Genomic DNA, 18,492 nt, shown 5'->3' on the forward strand with positions numbered 1-18,492 from the left:
TGGCACTGTTTTAAAATTAGGGGTCGTCCTTTTAGGACAGAGATGAAGAGAAATTTTTTCTAAGAGGGTTGTCCGATTTTGGAACTTCCTGCCTCAGAAGGTGGTGGAGGCGGGGTTATTGAATATTTTTTAAAGCGGAGGTAGATAGATTCTTGTTAGGCAAGGGAATCAAAGGTTATCGGGGTAGATGAGAGTGTGGAATTCGAGACACAAACAGATCAGCTATGTTCTTATTGAATGGCAGAGCAGGCTCGAGGGGCCAAATGGCCTACTTCTGCTCCTAATTCGTATGTTCGTATGTTTGTAATTTATTGATGTTCAAGACCATACTACTGAAACACCACTGTACTCTATGAACCAGGGAAATATTAAGAACATCTTACTGATATTAATGACTTACTTTTAAAATTAAAAGAACGGGGAGAATGAGGATGACATCTAAATATTGGTGCATATTTATTTTTATTCAGCTGCTGTTTATGTTGTCAATTTTATAAATTCTTTTTTCTATTTATGGCGATTATGGTTTCATGTGTAGCTTGGCAGATCAGTCTAGAGGAGTCCCAGTTATACATGATCCAGTTAAGCTGTAAGTTTGTTAAAAAATAAAACCTAGTATGAATTTACCTGTGAACCAATTGCAGAATCTGCTTAAGGATTGGAACAAACTGTTTAAGGTGCAATGCATTTGATTGAAGTACACCATTCCAAGGCATGTGTGCGTCATACAGTGACTCTGATACTTAGAAACAATGTTATTAAGTTGGACTAAAAACAAGAAATGTTGGAACCACTCAGCAGGTCTGGTAGCATCTGTGGAATGAGAAGCAGAGTTAACATTTCGGGTCAGTGACCCTTCTTCAGAACTGACAAATATTAAAAATGTCGCAGGTTATAAGCAAGTGAGGTGGGGGTGGGGCAAGAGATAACAAAGGAGAAGGTGTAAATTGGACAAGGCCCACATAGCTGACCAAAAGGTCATGGAGCAAAGGCAAACAATATGTTAATAGTGTGCTGAAAGACAAAGCATTAGTACAGAAAAGGTGTTAACGGACTGAATATTGAACAGCAGCAAGTGCAAACATGAAAAAAAACAGTGGGTAAGCAAACTGAACAAACTAAGATGAAATTAAATAAATGCAAAAAAAGGTTGTAAAAAATGTAAAAAAGAAAAAACAACTAAAAATGAAAGTAAAATGGGGGGCTGTCATGCTCTGAAATTATTGAACTCAATGTTCAGTCTGGCAGGCTGTAGTGTAGCATCTCATCTACCGAATGTTGCAATTGTTGAGTCTGTTTTTACAATAAATGTGAACTTAGAAGCAGCGATTTATTGTTTCCAGGCCCTACATTCAGATAAATTTGGCACCGAGCTTTACAACTAGATTTATGTTTCCACTCAAAACAAAGAGAACCACCTTAGAAGGCAGTTACTTTCCAAATGTTTATTTGCACAATGAAACCTGTCTACAGAACATTTGGGACTAATTTAAAGTGCTTTTGATGAAGAGTCGGTCTCCGTGCAGTTTAAACACCAAGCCCTCAATGCATTGCTTGGAATTTCAGATGTTCTTTGTACAGACGGTCAGGTGAAAATTGCAGATGTCGATGTGGTGCCAAGTTGGTTTATGCTAGTTACAAGTTTATATAGGAAACCAGAGTCGGCTTACACCTAGTTAAGGACCCCATATACACCTGAAATTTGCATATTTATAATGCAATATGTTTTTCTTTATTTTTAATACCTGAAAATGGTAACAGTCTTGCAGTATGAGCTAACTTTACAGCCATGGAGTGGTTGAGACAAGTCCAAACTTAAGCAGGCTAGGTCAAGGTGAGATTGTGGCTTTAGTTCTCATGTTTGCTGAGGATGAGCATAAATTGAGAAGATTGGAAACTAAACATATGAGTACAAAAATGAACTTATTTTTGGCATCACTTTCACGTTTTGAAAATGGGGAGGGGAGGTGCAGTTCTACGTTTAAAACATGGGCTAGTGGTTAACTAAAAGTTAAACTTGATTAGATCTCAATATTTGTACCCTAATGACTCCAGGACTCTATTTACTGGCTTCCGGGTCACTGCTGAATTCTAGTCAAGACTTCACTTTGACGAACTGCTATTAGTTGCCATTATATATCCTCTATGAAAGAGATACCTTGTTCTGCTCTCAACTGGTTGAAGCTGAAGTCAGCCTCAAAATAGAAATGGGTGGCGATGTATATGTTGTAATTGGGGGGATTAGAGTTTATTTCTGACTTATGCTCTAGTGTATTATTCTTACTTTACTAAAGCTCTACTTCCCTCTACTGTTTTCTAATTTTTAATATTCTCAAAACAGGGTAGGTCGCTGCAATTATCCTGAAACAAAACCCGTGACAATTTTAAAAAGTTTTCTTTTGTTTAAAAGTTTTCTTTTGACCACTTAAGAAAAGAACTGTCTCTGAGTTACAATTTTTAAACATGATTTTTAAAGAAGGCGGTAATTGTTTAGATTCACCCAGCACCAGAGTTTTGCTAGCAAATGCAGTAGGCGGCGTTGTTTGTACAATGCAGAGTTAAGCTTAAGGGCTCTGGGTTGGACGTCAGTGTCCCGCAGCGCACGGAGCTTTCACTTTCAGCACCAAACCTGCTCAGTCTGCGGCAGGAGCGCTCTCTGGTCAGAATCTACTGCAAAATCCTCCCTTATCAAACGCCATCTTGTGACATCAGGTACTTTTAGTAAAGGTAAAATCACCTATTCTGTAAGTATACATCAAAGAAGCATACTAGTACAGCCACTTTAGACATTTTCTCGTACGTACTTCGGACGGTCCGGTTTTCAAGGGACGCCACGTATCTCCAGAAAGGGAATATTCGACTGACATTTCCAACGTGTTAGGTGTTTGATTAATAACGTTAATTCGAGTTAAAATATATGCGACGGCTAGAAGTTGACTTAGCGTTTTTATTTGTGATTAATAATCGTCGTGTTCCAAATTAAGAATAAATGCCAGTTTAGAGAAGGTGCTTTTCTGATTGTATGGCACCAAGGACAACAGAAAATGGCTATGGTCATCCACTTTATGCGTGTTTTTTTTTTGGGGGGGGGGGGGGGGGAAGGAGGCACGCGTGTTTCCCCCCCCTTTCAATCCCATTTGAAATGCAATTCTTAAAAATTCTTTAAGTTGTAAGGAATCCTAACGTATAATCTTTAAGGCGATGTATCGATAGCAATGCAGTCATCGCATTGAATGCAGGTGCCCAGAAACGAAAATGCAATGCTGCTTTCCATTTTCACTTAGTAAACATCTTGCGGGGAATGAAATGAATTCAATAGTGCTATTGAGATTCTATTAATATTGAAATACACATAATCCTGATATCTGTATGAATGTTAGAGTTAATATTTTTGCACTGCCTGAAACCTATCAGCCTGGGATACATCTGTGATGTTGCGGTGACTGTGATGGTTAAATTATATTGCTTTATTTAACATATGGTGCTTTATAAATCACTTTGGGATTTATCACAGTATGAACACGATAGAGGTCCATTAGTATTCCAACCTCGTTCTTACCAAATGCTGTATGAAAAAGGATGGTATTTTACTGAATTCACGGCATGGATTAAAAAGATGATCTTGGATTTTTTTCTTTTCTACAGGAACCAACTATTCTTTCTATCATGGGTCAAAACACTGTCCCCCTCTTTTTTGTTGTTGCAGATCTCGGAAAGCACGTTAAGTAGCCATCCTCGTGAATAATGGTGAAGCTGGGGAGTAACTTGAATGAAAAAAATACCAAGCAATCTTGTAGTGATGATAATTTTCACACTGTCCCCTTGATCACACCCTTGGATGTGAATCATCTGCAGTTCCCTGCTCCAGACAAGGTACTGGACTATTCAGGCAACTGACTGGCAAAGCTTTAATGACACGACAGCACAGCATTTCAGCCAAACATATTCTTTCTTGAATAGTTATAATTTATTCCGACAAATTCACAATATGTAGAGAGAATAAAACATTTCCTGAGAGTTTATTTGGCTGTTCCGAGTAGCCACGGATGTGTTCAGTTTTTCTAGGGTTGCTACGGGTCAATCAAAAGTTAACTAAAGATTAATATATAATTGACTGAAAAAGCATATTAGGTTACTAGTTGCTGACCTCAATGAATAGAGTGGAAGAACGCATTTGCAGAAGGGTGGGGCAGGAGGGTGTGAAAGATAAATTTGCAGAATGTAATGTACTGTGTATTTCTACTTTGGCATAACATTGTATTTAATGAAATGTTTTCAGTAATTGTTACGACAAACCTTACAGGTCAAAGAGAACGACACACCCTAATTTTCTTGTCTCATAGGTTGTGGTGAAAACAAGAACCGAATTTCAGTCGGATCAAAAGAACAAAGGGAAACTGCGGGTCCCGAAAATAGCTGAATTCACAATCAGCTTCAACGACGGAGTATCCGAAAGGCTCAAGGTAAAGCTGTAAGAACTTAACCCATTTTATTGTTGGACGGTAAATCTGAAAACATATTGTAACACAATAACCATTATCTTCGGCACAGTGTGAAGATTAATTACAGAGTAATCGAAAAGTCTTATTAAAACTCGCAATCAAATCAAGGTATTTAACACAGAGCAGTAACTTGACTAGAACAATCCCTTAATTTAACTTCTCAGAATTCAGTATTTTTTTTTATAAAACTGAACCATGATGATATCCTTTTAACACCAACTTAAAAAAATTATTGTCCTGTTAGTGAGCAAATGTGCACGATTTTAGCATGTATCAAGGTTATTTAAAGTGTACTGTATAATATACAGTAACATAATTTAAAGATTTTTGCTGCCAAGTAGAACCATTTATATTTTAAATGGATTGAGGTGGTTTCATATAGTCTGGAGATATAACCAATGAATTCAAATAAAATGAATACTTCACACACGCAGTTGGTACCTAGGAAATGTACAATAAGCATGGGAGTGTGTTTAGTGATCTCTTTTAGATTAAGTATAAAAAGTAGTATGAATTCTAATCAAACACAAAGCAGCTTGGTCATACAATGTATATTTTACAATGATCTAGTTATGCATGCAGACAATGCCAGAGGGCATCTGGCATCCACTGTTCTTTTAGAAGGACAGGAAATTACCCTGCTTGCTTCCTGTTTACCCCGAGAGCCAGCTTATTGCTACTACATCCAGAAATAAATATTGTGGCAAAACAGTATGACTAATTTTTAAAAAGCAGAAAATTGCTTTGAATTTCTTTTGGATTGTATTATCTGTACTGCCAATAAAAGTTAGAAAATATTAGTGCATATTCACCTTTTTTCCTGCAAATTCTGTTGGTTTTCAAGTATCACTGGCCACTTTTGGAATTTTGTCTTCAAGTGATGATTATTGGTAGAAAGTCTCTCAATACAGGTTTACGTCAGAATCTTTGTTATTGATACTAATATTGGTCACTATAGCAAAGTAGTCTCTTGAGACAGGTTTCATTGTAGCTGCATTTCACATAATTTTTTTAAGCTTACAGATGATTCTAATTAATATTTGTTAGCTGCACATGGAAGAGCCAAGGTTATTATTTATATCTATTTTTCAAACAGCTTTATTTTGTTAGTGTCAATTAAAGCCATTTCATACAGATGGATTAGTACTCAATAGGGATTCTATTTCCAATTCAGTTTCAAGGGCATGTTCAAGTTGACTGTTTAAACTACTCTCTGAAGATAATGTCCGAACTCCACAAAGCAAATCACCGGATCAATTCGGTATGAGGCTAAAGTAAGCAAGAAAAAAATCTGGACTTGGACATAGTGAAGTTTGTATTTCTGATAGGGATTAATATGGTGACAGATAGACTTAGAGCTGCACGAGGAATCCATACTGTTGATAAATGAGTTATTATTGACATGTCAAGGAGTAGCACTACAGTATGTTCCACAACAAAATGAAATTGAAAGCATTTCCAAAAACCACGAAAAACACTAATGAATAACTTTGCTAATTAGAGTACAGATATGTGATTGAACACTAGAGAAGGTAGATTATTGTCATGGCTAAAGTTAAAAAAAGCAAAGTGGTGACTGAGACACATATCTAATGATATCTCATAATGCACATAGCTAGATGAATCTTATTTGTCTTGACATAGTTTTATTAACTATTTCAATATGTAAAAATAATGCTACCTTCATGAAAATGTCACTAAAATTAGTCTGATATTAGAAGCAACAAAGATGGGAACACAGGAGCATGTCAAATAACACATATCGGTGCTTAAACAATATATTTCTCAGACCATAAAAAGCAAACACACAGTTTTATATGTTCCTTGCCAAATGTATTTATTTAGATTCATGATAAGTAATGAGTTCTTCATGCAGTTTGGAAAACTGCTAAGTAATTAAAATAATGCATTAAATGTTTTATGAAGTAAAATCATATAAAATATTATTTAGAAAACATTTGGTGTAAAAAGGAAGATAGAGCATCAGAGTCCTTCTGTTTACTGAAGGTTACTGCAGAAAAGTTAAATGTCATTCATTTTACTAAACCTTCATTTTCAGCATCTCTATCTTAATATGATGCTTTGTTGTGGTGTTCTTATTTTCAGTACAGACTACCTGGATATATAATTTTCTCATATCATCTTTGTGCATATTTTGTTAATGAGAGTGAGATGGAAAACATAATTGTTAACTTATGTTCTGATATCACATTTAACCTGAAACCCCTATACATTATAAATTTTATACTTATATACATATATATCCATGTTTATTTAAATATGCTATTACAATTGACTGCATGTATTTGAGGTGCAATAAAACCTGTATGGAGCCATGAAGTAACTTTCATTAATCAATTATTTTTTATCTGAAGCTGACTTACTGGACAGTTTTGATTTTCATATCGCCAACTTAATGCAGAGGCAGGGATAACTTTCTTAAATGCATAGATACACTACTTGGATTAAAGATAAATGTAACTAACAGCTCTGCATCTAGTGCTCATTCATGGAGTATGAGAAATCAACATGTCTGTGAATCCACACAAAGCTCTATTGATTTCTTTATGTCCTTCTTACCTACTGGATAATGCAGCACTCATGAGACATCGATTGCTGTTGCAACAGGCCTGTCCCACTCTTAGAAACTTAGCATTTGCATGCTGCTCTGTTGCGGTGTTCTTACTGTGCGGCATAGGATTTCTTCTTTGGACCTGAAGCATGGTGTGACCTCATTACATGTGCCACTGTTGGGCTTAGGAAATCTGGCAGCAGTGGCTCCAGGTCCTGGCCTCCTGTTCACTCTGGTTGTATGGCTCAGTATCAAGTTCTCCAACTCTGCTCCTGGCATCATTTCAGAGGAGTGGGTCCTGATGTAGATTGCCTCTGATAATGTGCCTGCAATATTATCATGCAGTTAGCCATACCAGGCACAATTCATCACCAGAAATTGAAATTGAGTGATTAATAAAAACAAAGAACAGATTATCTGCATTTTTACATTTTGTTTATTGACCTTATGAAATAGTACAACATATATTTGTCTAGGCTACCATACTAAAATTTAGAATAGATTGCAGTGGCATCAGTAACTATAGTAGAAATGTAATAATAGTTAAAGGAAGAACAATATTGCATTTATATATAATGCCTTTCATGACCACAGGATACCTCAAAGCGTTTCACAGCCAATGAAGTAATTTTGAAATGTATTCACAACTGTGATGTATGGAAACACAGCAGCCAAGTTATGTACAGTAAGGTTCCACAAACAGCAGTGAGATAATGACCAGATCATCTTTTTAGTGATGTTGGTTGAAGAATTAATATTGGCCAAGACACTAGAAGAACTCACTTACTCTTCTTTGAATATTGCCATGGAATCTTTTATGTCCACCTAAAATAGGTAGGTGGAGCCTTAGCTTAACATCTCATTTGAAAGATAGCATTTCTAACAGTGCAGCACTTCCTCAGTCTCAGCCTAGATTATATGTTCAATCATCTGGAATGGGGCTTGAACTTCCCACTCAGAGAAAACAGTGCTATTAGCGAGCCAAGGCTGATAATAATGAATATTGTCATGATCCCCATGGAGATGAATAACCCAAAAGAACCAAATTTACCCCAATAAACTAACCAAATTGACAAGGTTCCACTTTCATAACTTTTACTTTAACAATCATAGAGTCATAGAATTATACAGCACAGAAACAGACCCTTAGGCCCATCATGTCCCTGCCGGCCATCAAGCACCTAATTATTCTAATCCCATTTTCCAGCACTTGGCCCGTAGCCTTGTATGCTATGGCATTTCAAGTGCTCAACTAAATACTTCTTAAGTGTTGTGAGGATTCCTGCCTCTACCACCTCTTCAGGCAGTGCGTTCCAGATTCCAAACACCCTCTGGGTGAAATTTTTTTTCCTCAAATCCCCTCTAAACCTCCCGCCCCTTACCTTAAATCTATGCCCTCTGGTTATTGACACCTCCGCTAAGGGAAAAAGTTTCTTCCTATCTAACCTATCAATGCCCCTCATAATTTTGTATACCTCAGTCATATCTCCCCTCAGCCTTTTCTGCTCTAAGGAAAACAACCCTAGCCTTTTCAGTCTCTATTCATAGTTGAAATGCTCCAGCCCAGGCAACCTCCTGGTGAATCTCCTCTGCACCCTCTCCAGTACAATCACATCCTTCCTATAATCAAACTAAAATAAACATAAATTAAATCTGAAATAACAGACAAATCATGGCCAATATATATAGTTTACAGATTATATGTTTGGGGGGGAGGGGTTGGTTAGCTCAGTTGGCTACACAGCTAGCTTGTGATACAGAAAAACACCAAGAACACAGGTTCAATCCCCATACTGACTGTAGTAGTTCATGGAGGTCTGCCTCCTTGCCTTTCCCCATGCTTGAGGAGTAGTGTCCCTCAAGCTGTACATTACCTACTGTCTCTTTCTAATGGAGAGAGATGCTTATGTCCTTCGGGACTATAGCTGGAACAACAACTGATTACACATTAATTACCAGATACAACAAAGATAGATCTAATGGATTTGCTGGACTGTCCACTCTGCAATTATGGCACCAAACAGCCACAAGTTCTTCAAAACTCTGAACTTCTTCAGGTAGATTTCTAGCTCCTGTCTTTAAGATGCAGTCACCGATTTTCATCCAACAGCAGTTCCCCTGTAATCCTGAACTCCACAGATATGGTCTCCACCAAAAATGGCATGCTACTACCAAATCTCTTCAGCTCTCCCATGACAGTCTTGATGGCATGGATCCACCAGTGTTTCTTTAAGTCACCAAAAGCTTCCACTCTCAGCAGCTTGTCTGCAAAAAAACTATCTCTGCAGCCTCCCTGAACTCTCCAGTCTGGGAATCTGAGCTTGGATAGCTCTAGTCACATGCCTCTGGTCAAATGATTCTGTATCTTCTCTGGTTCCAAGCAGTTCTGTCTCCCCAGTATCCTGAAGTTTTTAGTTTCACTTTTAAGTTAGGGACTGTCTCAAAAAAACAAGCTTTGAAACCAAAGTCAGCACATCTAACAGAATTCAACAAGTCATCTGTTCTGACAACAGTCTGCACACACTCTTCCATGAGTCTCGCAGACTGTGGATTCCATCATATCTATATCTGTAAATCTTTAATATAAAATTGTGTGCCTGTGAACTTGCTGTCGTGTGAACATCACATCGTACATCACACTGGTGTCACACTCAGCATAGGCTACTGTTGCAAATTTATGGTTAAATTTAATTTTAGTACATCAGAGTCAAATCAAAATTCAAAGTCAGAAAACTCTGTTAATTAGTTAAACAAAGAAACTGAATGAATTGCTCAAAAAACTCTTTCAAAAATCTTTTGTCTGCCCTTTATTCTTTTCACAAAGTGAAATATGGAGTCAAAATAAGGTTCATAATATGCTAAAGACATGAAAAATTACACCTTTCATAATAAAGTTTCAGCCCTGGCTTAGTTGGTAGCACTTTTGCCTCTGAGTCAGAAGGTTGTGGATTCAGGTCCCATTTCAGGACTTTAACACAAAAACCAAGGCTGACAGTTTAGTGCAGTACCAAGGGAGTGTTGCACTGTCGGAGGTGCTGCCTGCTTTGGATGAAATAATAAACTGAGGCCCCGCTTGCCTTCTCAGGTGGATGTAAAAGATCCCATGACACTATTTTGCCCAATATTTACCCCTCAGTCAACACAATTGAAAAAAGAGATTATCTGGTCATTATCACATTGTTGTTTATGGGAGCTTGCTGTGTGCATTTTGCCACATGTCCTACTTTACAACATTGGCGACAATTCAAAGTATTTCATTGACTGTTAAGTGCTTTGGGACATTCTGAAGTTGTGAAAGGCACTATATAAATGCAAGTCGCTTTTTAGAAAACAAAAGCTAGTGCTTTCTACTCTTTTTTTCTCACCTTGGGAAGTGGCATTAGGGTTTACCAAGGAGCTACTAGTTATCAAAAATCAATATTCACCTCCAATTGACTTCAGGATGTTTCCTTTTACAGCAGTAGACCTTATGGCCTTAATGAGACAGGCTTGAACCGCCTTTGTCGCAGAACAATATTTTATGTGTTATGTGGTATAATGTTTCTTTCTTTATAAAATGACAAATCCTCCAACTTATAGTGAGCAATACCATGAGAGATTTGATAGTATAAACAAATTTGATATAAAGGGGTGAAAATCAATTTTGATGGGTGCATAAATGGCAGCTACACACCCCAACCAATTTTCCTTCCCATTGACTTCAATGGACATGAAAATCAGGCAGAGTTTAACTGGCAGTTGAGCATTCCCTCTTGCACCCCTGCCAAAGTTTCACCCCCAAACACTCTACGTCTATTGCATTGTTTAAGCTATAGCTGTTCAACATTACACTGTTTTCTAGTATGGACTTCTATTAACTATAGTGTTGACTGAAACAATCTATTTCTAAGAAATTTTGTTACTTTGAACTGAAATTACCAATCTTAGTCCAATTTACAAGGAATGGTATTGTACTGTGTAATGCTTAATCCGTTATATAATGTGATACTCCTACTATTATATAACAATATATACTCTGTCGCCATGAACAAAGTTATGAAAAACTACTAGTATATATAAGAAATAAATATCGACATTACCATTTCCTCAATGAAAAGTAGTTTTTGCATTTAGCTAGTTACCTTTTCTTATCCAGCATCATTACAGAAGGTTTGGCAAGAAAGAAGTAACACCCATAAATGTCAGGCAATTATTATTATTTGATGTTATTAATGAACAATTTTAGGGAATAAGTAAGTAGATAGGAAAACAATCCATCATACTTCAGGTATCCTGCTTTATCAGACAAGCACATTTCTGTGTCACTCATAAAAATAGGATGAATACAGAGAAAGAAAATACTCTGTTTTTGCTGGTTTCAAAGAAACTTCCTGAGCAATTGATGAACAATAAAACATAGCATTTGATTCACCTCAGCATCTGCTTATGAATCCTCTAATTGACCTCAGACTATGTCTCTTCACAATAATTAGACCATGTAGTGTTAAAGAAACACACCAGATACATACAGTGCTACTGTAGGAACTGAATGTCCAATTCATGGCATAATGTTTCTGTTCTTAGAAACAGTGTTATCCCTGAGCAACGCCATGGGAGATTGGCTAATATAGGGTAGAATCTTGTGCACTAAAAATAATTGAGGTACGGGACCATTTCCAGGTCCCACAATGGCTGTTAGGGCACCCGCCTGGGAGATCTTCCCAGAGGCAACCAATTAACAGGCCGCCTCTGGGTCCGCTGTCTAATTAAGGGCAACGGGCAGGTTCCTAAGGCAGCCCCAATGCCAGAGTTGGGCTCTGCCACTGTCGGAGGGGGAATATGAGGGCACCTCCATCTTGAGGCGCTCTTCGAAGAGCTATTCAATTGAATAAAATAAATGGTGGCCACAGGTGCCAGGCCACTCCTGTGGAGGAAAAACCCCTTGACAGGATGACTGACAGCTGCAGCTGTGGCCCACTAATGACTGCGGCCCTTGTGGGGGGTGGTGAGAATAGGAGGCCTTGTGGGCACCTCCCCCACTCCCCCTCCCCACCCCCCCACCCGTCCCAGCCAGCTGCCAACAAGCTGCCTCCAGGCACCTGTCGGCTTGGCCCTCAGTGGGGGGGCTCATCCGCTGCCTGAAAGATGCTGGCGGTGGCCCCAATCAGCCCACAAATGGGTAGTTAATTATGCAGATTGGTTACCTGCTGCTAGGCGGGAAGCCTCTGGAAAGATTGCCTGCAGGTGGGATTCATTGGCCTGCTGACCCGACACTTATATCTCCGAAATTCCTCCTGGTCCCACCTGCAAGCCCGTCCCCGCGAATCCGGGAAGATTCCACCCATAGAGTCTGGTAATAAGGTATAACCAACAATGATTCTGACTATGTTTTCAAAATAAAAAAGAACTATTTAACTCACGTTTTGTTTCCCACCATTTTAGCTATTTACAAAGACCTGATTACACCAATTTTTCAGACATATTACTCAGTGGAAAAGTGTTTGAGGACTGTAACTGTATTTTACGTGTATGACAGAAATAGGTATTCATGTGAATCATCAGTTTCACAAAGCCACTGATAATATGTGATGGAGGAGGGATTGATTGCATAAGTGCATGCTTTTATATATTTTTGAAAATATATTTTCTGATGGAGGAATAAAGAAGCCTCTTTAAAATAACTATAATCTGCAATTCTATATAGGTTCCACAACCCAACAATATTTTATTGTGCATTCAAAGGTGTGGCCTTCACAGAATTTAAATCCTGTAACAGCTTACTTGGATCATGGAGAATCACCATTCTTAGATTGAAAGCATCTAATTACATATTTGGATTTTCTGTTCTAATTATTTGATTCATTATTTAATAGCGTCCTTCCTCATCAAAGGGAGGAATCATTTTTGTCTACTTGTGGTTGTAATAAACCTGAGATAATCCTCAGTAATGGCTGAAGGAAACTGGACTATTTTGTTCAGTGCGAACAAATGGGTTATTTTGATAAATTACTGTGGTATGGAAAGGGAGGCAAGAATTTGATAGTAATTGATCGTTGAATAGAATTGTGGTACATATAATGAAACCATTTGATAAAATCTCTGGTAAATCATGAGTGAGCTATACTGTAACATTTATAAATGCAGAAATATTTTTCTTTTAAGGATTTTTTGTTTGGTTCAGTGGGAGTATCCCTATTTCTGAGTCAGAAGACTATATGTTCTCAGACCCACTCTCAAAGAACAAGAACAAAGAACAAAGAACAGTACAGCACAGGAACAGGCCATTCGGCCCTCCAAGCCTGCGCCGATCTTGATGCCTGCCTAAACTAACACCTTCTGCACTTCCGGGGCCCATATCCCTCTATTCCCTTCCTATTCATGTATTTGTCAAGATGTCTCTTAAACGTCGCTATCGTATCTGCTTCTACTACCTCCCCTGGCATCAAGTTGCAGGCACTCACCACCCTCCATGTAAAAAACTTGCCTCGCACATCCCCTCTAAACTTTGCCCCTCGCACCTTAAACCTATGTCCCCTCGTAACTGACTCTTCCACCCTGGGAAAAAGTTTCTGACTATCCACTCTGTCCATGCTGCTCATAACTTTGTAAACCTCTATCATGTCGCCCTTCCACCTCCGTCGTTCCAGTGAAAACAATCCGAGTTTTTCCAACCTCTCCTCATAGCTAATGCCCTCCAGACCAGGCAACATCCTGGTAAACCTCCTCTGTACCCTCTCCAAAGCCTCCACGTCCTTCTGGTAGTGTGGCGACCAGAATTGCACGCAATATTCCAAGTGTGGCCTAACTAAGGTTCTGTACAGCTGCAACATGACTTGCCAATTTTTATACTCTATGCCTCGACCAATGAAGGCAAGCATGCCGTATGCCTTCTTGACTACCTTATCCACCTGCGTTGCCACTTTCAGTGACCTGTGGACCTGTACGCCCAGATCTCTCTGCCTGTCAATACTCCTAAGGGTTCTGCCATTTACTGTATACCTCCCACCTGCATTAGACCTTCCAAAATGCATTACCTCACATTTGTCCGGATTAAACTCCATCTGCCATTTCTCCGCCCAAGTCTCCAACCGATCTATATCCTGCTGTATCCTCTGACAATCCTCATCACTGTCCGCAACTCCACCAGCCTTTGTGTCATCCACAAACTTACTAATCAGACCAGCTACATTTTCCTCCAAATCACTTATATATGCTACAAACAGCAAAGGTCCCATCACTGATCCCTGCGGAACACCACTAGTCACATCCCTCCATTCAGAAAAACACCCATCCACTGATACCCTCTGTCTTCTATGACCGAGCCAGTTCTGTATCCATCTTGCCAGCTCACCTCTGATCCCATGTGACTTCACCTTTTGTACCAGTCTGCCATGCGGGACCTTGTCAAAGACTTTACTAAAGTCCATATAGATAACATCCACTGCCCTTCCTTCATCAATCATCTTTGTCACTTCCTCAAAAAACTCAATCAAATTAGTAAGACACGACCTCCCCTTCACAAAACCATGCTGTCTCTCACTAATAAGTTTGTTTGTTTCCAAATGGGAGTAAATCCTGTCCCAAATAATCCTCTCTAATAGTTTTCCTACCACTGACGTAAGGCTCACCGGCCTATAATTCCCTGGATTATCCTTGCCACCCTTCTTAAACAAAGAAACAACATTGGCTATTCTCCAGTCCTCTGAGACCTCACCTGTCGCCAATGAGGATGCAAAGGTTTCTGTCAAGGCTCCAGCAATTTCTTCCTTTGCCTCCCTCAGTACTCTAGGGTAGATCACATCAGGCCCTGGGGACTTACCTACCTTAATGCTTTGCAAGACACCCAACACCTCCTCCTTATTGATAATGAGATGACTGAAACTATCTGCACTCCCTTCCCTAGGCTCATCATGTTTGAGTACATGATCTAAGCTAGAAGGTAATTGGCTGGCAGATGCTAATGTACAAGAAATGAAAGAGAAACAAAAGGAAGATTAATTTGTTCAGTGCTACATTGAATAACTAATGCTGAGACATTCAAATTTGGTAAGTGGTATCTTGTAGTAGGTGTATTGGACCAATAGGTGGTCCACAGATATTGTTAATAGGATTATTTAAAATGGCAGAACAAACATTTTGTTATAGATTCTCTTTTACTTATGGTGTTCACTATCAGTAGAAGGTATATAGGAATTGGAAACCAGCTACAGTCGGGCTAATCCATCAATTCAATGCAAATCACAGATCAGACTAAAAATGAGGAGCAAGTAAGCACAAAACAATCACAAAAAAGATACCAGATTGAAAAAGGCATAGAAGCCTCTCATTGTGGCTGCATCTTCTCGTTTTCTGCTCTCAGCTAATTCATGTGATGTTTCCTTCCTTGTGCTGGAAACAAAGAGCAAGTCTTTCATCATCTGTAAAGAGGACAGACAGGTTAATGTTTTGTGTACAGATCCTTCCTCAGGACTGAAACGTAAGAGGCAGACAGGTATGTCAGTACAATCAGAATAATGGCGGTGCGTGAGATGGGAGTAATTGCCCTTGATATGAAACTACCATTTTACCGAATATGGCATCAAGAACCTCTAACCAAATTAAACTCAATGTGGATCAGCGGAAAAACTCTCCACTGGTTGGAGTCATACCTAGCACAAAGGAAGATGGTTGTGGTTGTTGGAGGTCAGTTATCTCAGTCCCAGGCCATCGCTGCAGGAATTCCTCAGCGTAGTGTCCTAGGCCAAACCATCATCAGCTGCTTCATCAACAACCTTCCCTCCAAGGTCACAAGTCGGGATGTTTTCTGCTGATTGTATGATGTTCAGTAGCACTCGCAACTCCTCAGATACCGAAGCAGCAGTCTGTATCCATAGGCAACAAGACCTGGATAACATCCAGGCTTGAATAAGTAGCAAGTAATATTCGCGCCACACAAGGGACAGGCAATGACTACCTCAAACAAGAGATAATCTAACCATCTCCACTTGATATTCAACGGCATTACTGTTGCTGAATCCCCACTATCAACAATCTGGGGATTACCATAGACCAGAAGCTGAACTGGAGCTGCCACATAAATACTGTGGCTACAAGGGCAGGTCAAAGGCTGGGAACTCTGCGGCGAGTAGCCCACCTCCTGACTCCCCAATGCCTGTTCACCATCTACAAGGCACAAGTCAGGAGTGTGATGGAATACTCTCCACTTGCCTGGATGAGTGTGGCTCCAAAGACACTCAGGAAGCTTGACACCATCCAGGACAAAGCAGCCTGCTTGATTGGCATTCCATCCACCACCTTCAACATTCACTCCTTCCATCACCAACGCATAGTGGCAGCAAAGTGTACCATCTATAAGAGGCACTGGAGCAACTCACAAAGGTTCCTTCAACAGCACCTTCCAAACCTGCAACCTCTTCCTCAGGCAACAGGCATGTGAGCACTATCTGCAAGTTCCCCTCCAAGCCATACATCATCCTGACTTGGAAATATATCACCATTCCTTCTCGGTCACTGGATCAAAATCCTGGAACTCCCTCCCTAACAGCACTGAGGGTGTACCCACACCAGATGGACTGCAGCGGTTCAAGAAGGCATTTCACCACCACCTTCTCAAGGGCAATTAGGAATGAGCAACAAATGCTGGCCTTGCCAGCGGCACCCGCACCTCATGAAGCGAATAAAAAATACATCAAAAATTAAACTGTAAGTATTATCTCTTTTTCTGATTGTATTAATTTGCCAGCCCATCTCCTCTATTTCAGTTCTGAAGGGGCTATACCCAAAACACAAACTTGTCTGTTCTCTGCACAGTTGCTGACTGACTTCTGTGTTTACAGCCTTTTGTGGGGATTTTTTTTCCAGATTTCTTGCATCTACATTATTTTGACTTTTCCAAGGTTACTCAGAGTTGTCATTAAAAAAAGACTGCAAATACAAGAAATCTAAAATACAAATAGATAATGCTAGAAATATGTATCAAGCGCATAAGTGCCTGTAAAGACAAAATGTGGATTAATATTTTGGGTGTAATCTCTTTATCAGAACTCATAAAACCTGAACCTGTATTTCCTTTTTTCATTTGATGGACACAAAGTGGATTTTGCGTATTTTCTGTTTTTATTTTAGTCAGTGGTATACTTTTTGCCTTTGTATACTTTTTCCTCAGGAGTAATCCTTTTTGCTTATGAAGGAAGCTCTGAGGATCATCTTCAAATCCTCACTAGATACCGGTGAGCTACCAGAGGATTGGATGTCTGCAAACGTTGTACCATTGTTTAAAAAGGGTGCGAGGGAGAGATCAAATAATTATCAGCCGGTCAGTCTGACCTTGGTAGTGGGCAAATTATTTGAATCAATTCTGAGACATAGGATAAACTGTCACTTGGAAAGGTACGGATTAATCAGAGATAGTTAGCATGGATTTGTTAAGGGAAGGTCGTGTCTTACTAATGTAATTGAATTTTTTGAGGAAGTAACAAGGAGGATTGATGAGTCTGGTGCATTGGATGTTGTCTACATGGATTTTATTAATGCATTTGACAAAGTTCCACATAGCAGATTGGTCAGAAAAGTAAAAGCCCATGGGATACAGGGGAGTGTGGTCAGTTGGATCCAAAATTGGCTCAGTGACAGAAAACAAAGGGTAATGGTCGACGGATGGTTTTGCAGATGGAAGGCAGTTTCCAGTGTCATTCCACAGGGCCCAGTGCTGGGTCCCTTGCTGTTTGTGCTATATATATATGATTTGGACTTAAATGTGGGAGGCATGATTGGGAAATTTGCAGCTGACACAAAAATTGGCCATGTAGTTGATAGTGAAGAGGATAGCTGTAGACTCCACAATGGTTTGGTTGAGTTGGCGGAAAAGTGGCAAATGGAATTCAATCCGGAGAAGTGTGAGATAATGCATTTGGGGAGGGCAAACAAAGCAAAAGAATACACAATAAATGGGAGGATATTGAGAGTGGTAGAGGAAGTGAGAGACCTTGGAGTGCATGTCCACAGGTCCCTGAAGGTGGCAGGACAGGTAGATAAAGTGGTGAAGAAGGCACATGGAATGCTTTCCTTGGTTGGCCGAGGTATAGAATAGAAAAGCAGGGAGGTAATGCTGGAACTGTATAAAATGCTGGTTAGGCCACAGCTGGAGTATTGCATACAGTTCAGGTCACTACATTACAGAAAGGGCATCATTGCTGTGGAGTGAGTACAGAAAAGATTTACAAGAATGTTGCCAGGGCTTGAAAATTACATCTATGAGGAAAGATTGGATAGGCTAGGGTTGTTTTCCTTAGAACAGAGGTGGCTCGGGGGTGGGAGGGTGACTTAATTGAGATGTACAAAATTATAAGGGGCCTAGATAGAGTGGACTGGAAGGGCCTGTTTCCCCTAGCGGAGAGTTCAGTTACCAGGGGGCATAGATTTAAGGTGATTGGTGGAAGG

At 39.5% G+C, this 18,492-nt stretch overlaps 1 protein-coding gene across 1 annotated transcript in view; it reads left to right on the top strand.

The window, feature by feature from the left end:
• Positions 1 to 3,744: 3,744 nt before the first annotated feature.
• Positions 3,745 to 18,492, top strand: part of nsg2 (neuronal vesicle trafficking associated 2) — a 129,273-nt gene continuing 114,525 nt past the window's right edge. The window contains exons 1-2 of the mRNA XM_068042944.1: positions 3,745 to 3,873; positions 4,344 to 4,463. Of these exons, the coding sequence (XP_067899045.1) occupies positions 3,745 to 3,873; positions 4,344 to 4,463 (249 nt within the window). The remainder of the gene's footprint in view (positions 3,874 to 4,343; positions 4,464 to 18,492) is intronic.

The sequence above is a fragment of the Heterodontus francisci genome, chromosome 12 (genome assembly GCF_036365525.1).
Source record: "Heterodontus francisci isolate sHetFra1 chromosome 12, sHetFra1.hap1, whole genome shotgun sequence".
NCBI lineage: Eukaryota > Metazoa > Chordata > Chondrichthyes > Heterodontiformes > Heterodontidae > Heterodontus > Heterodontus francisci.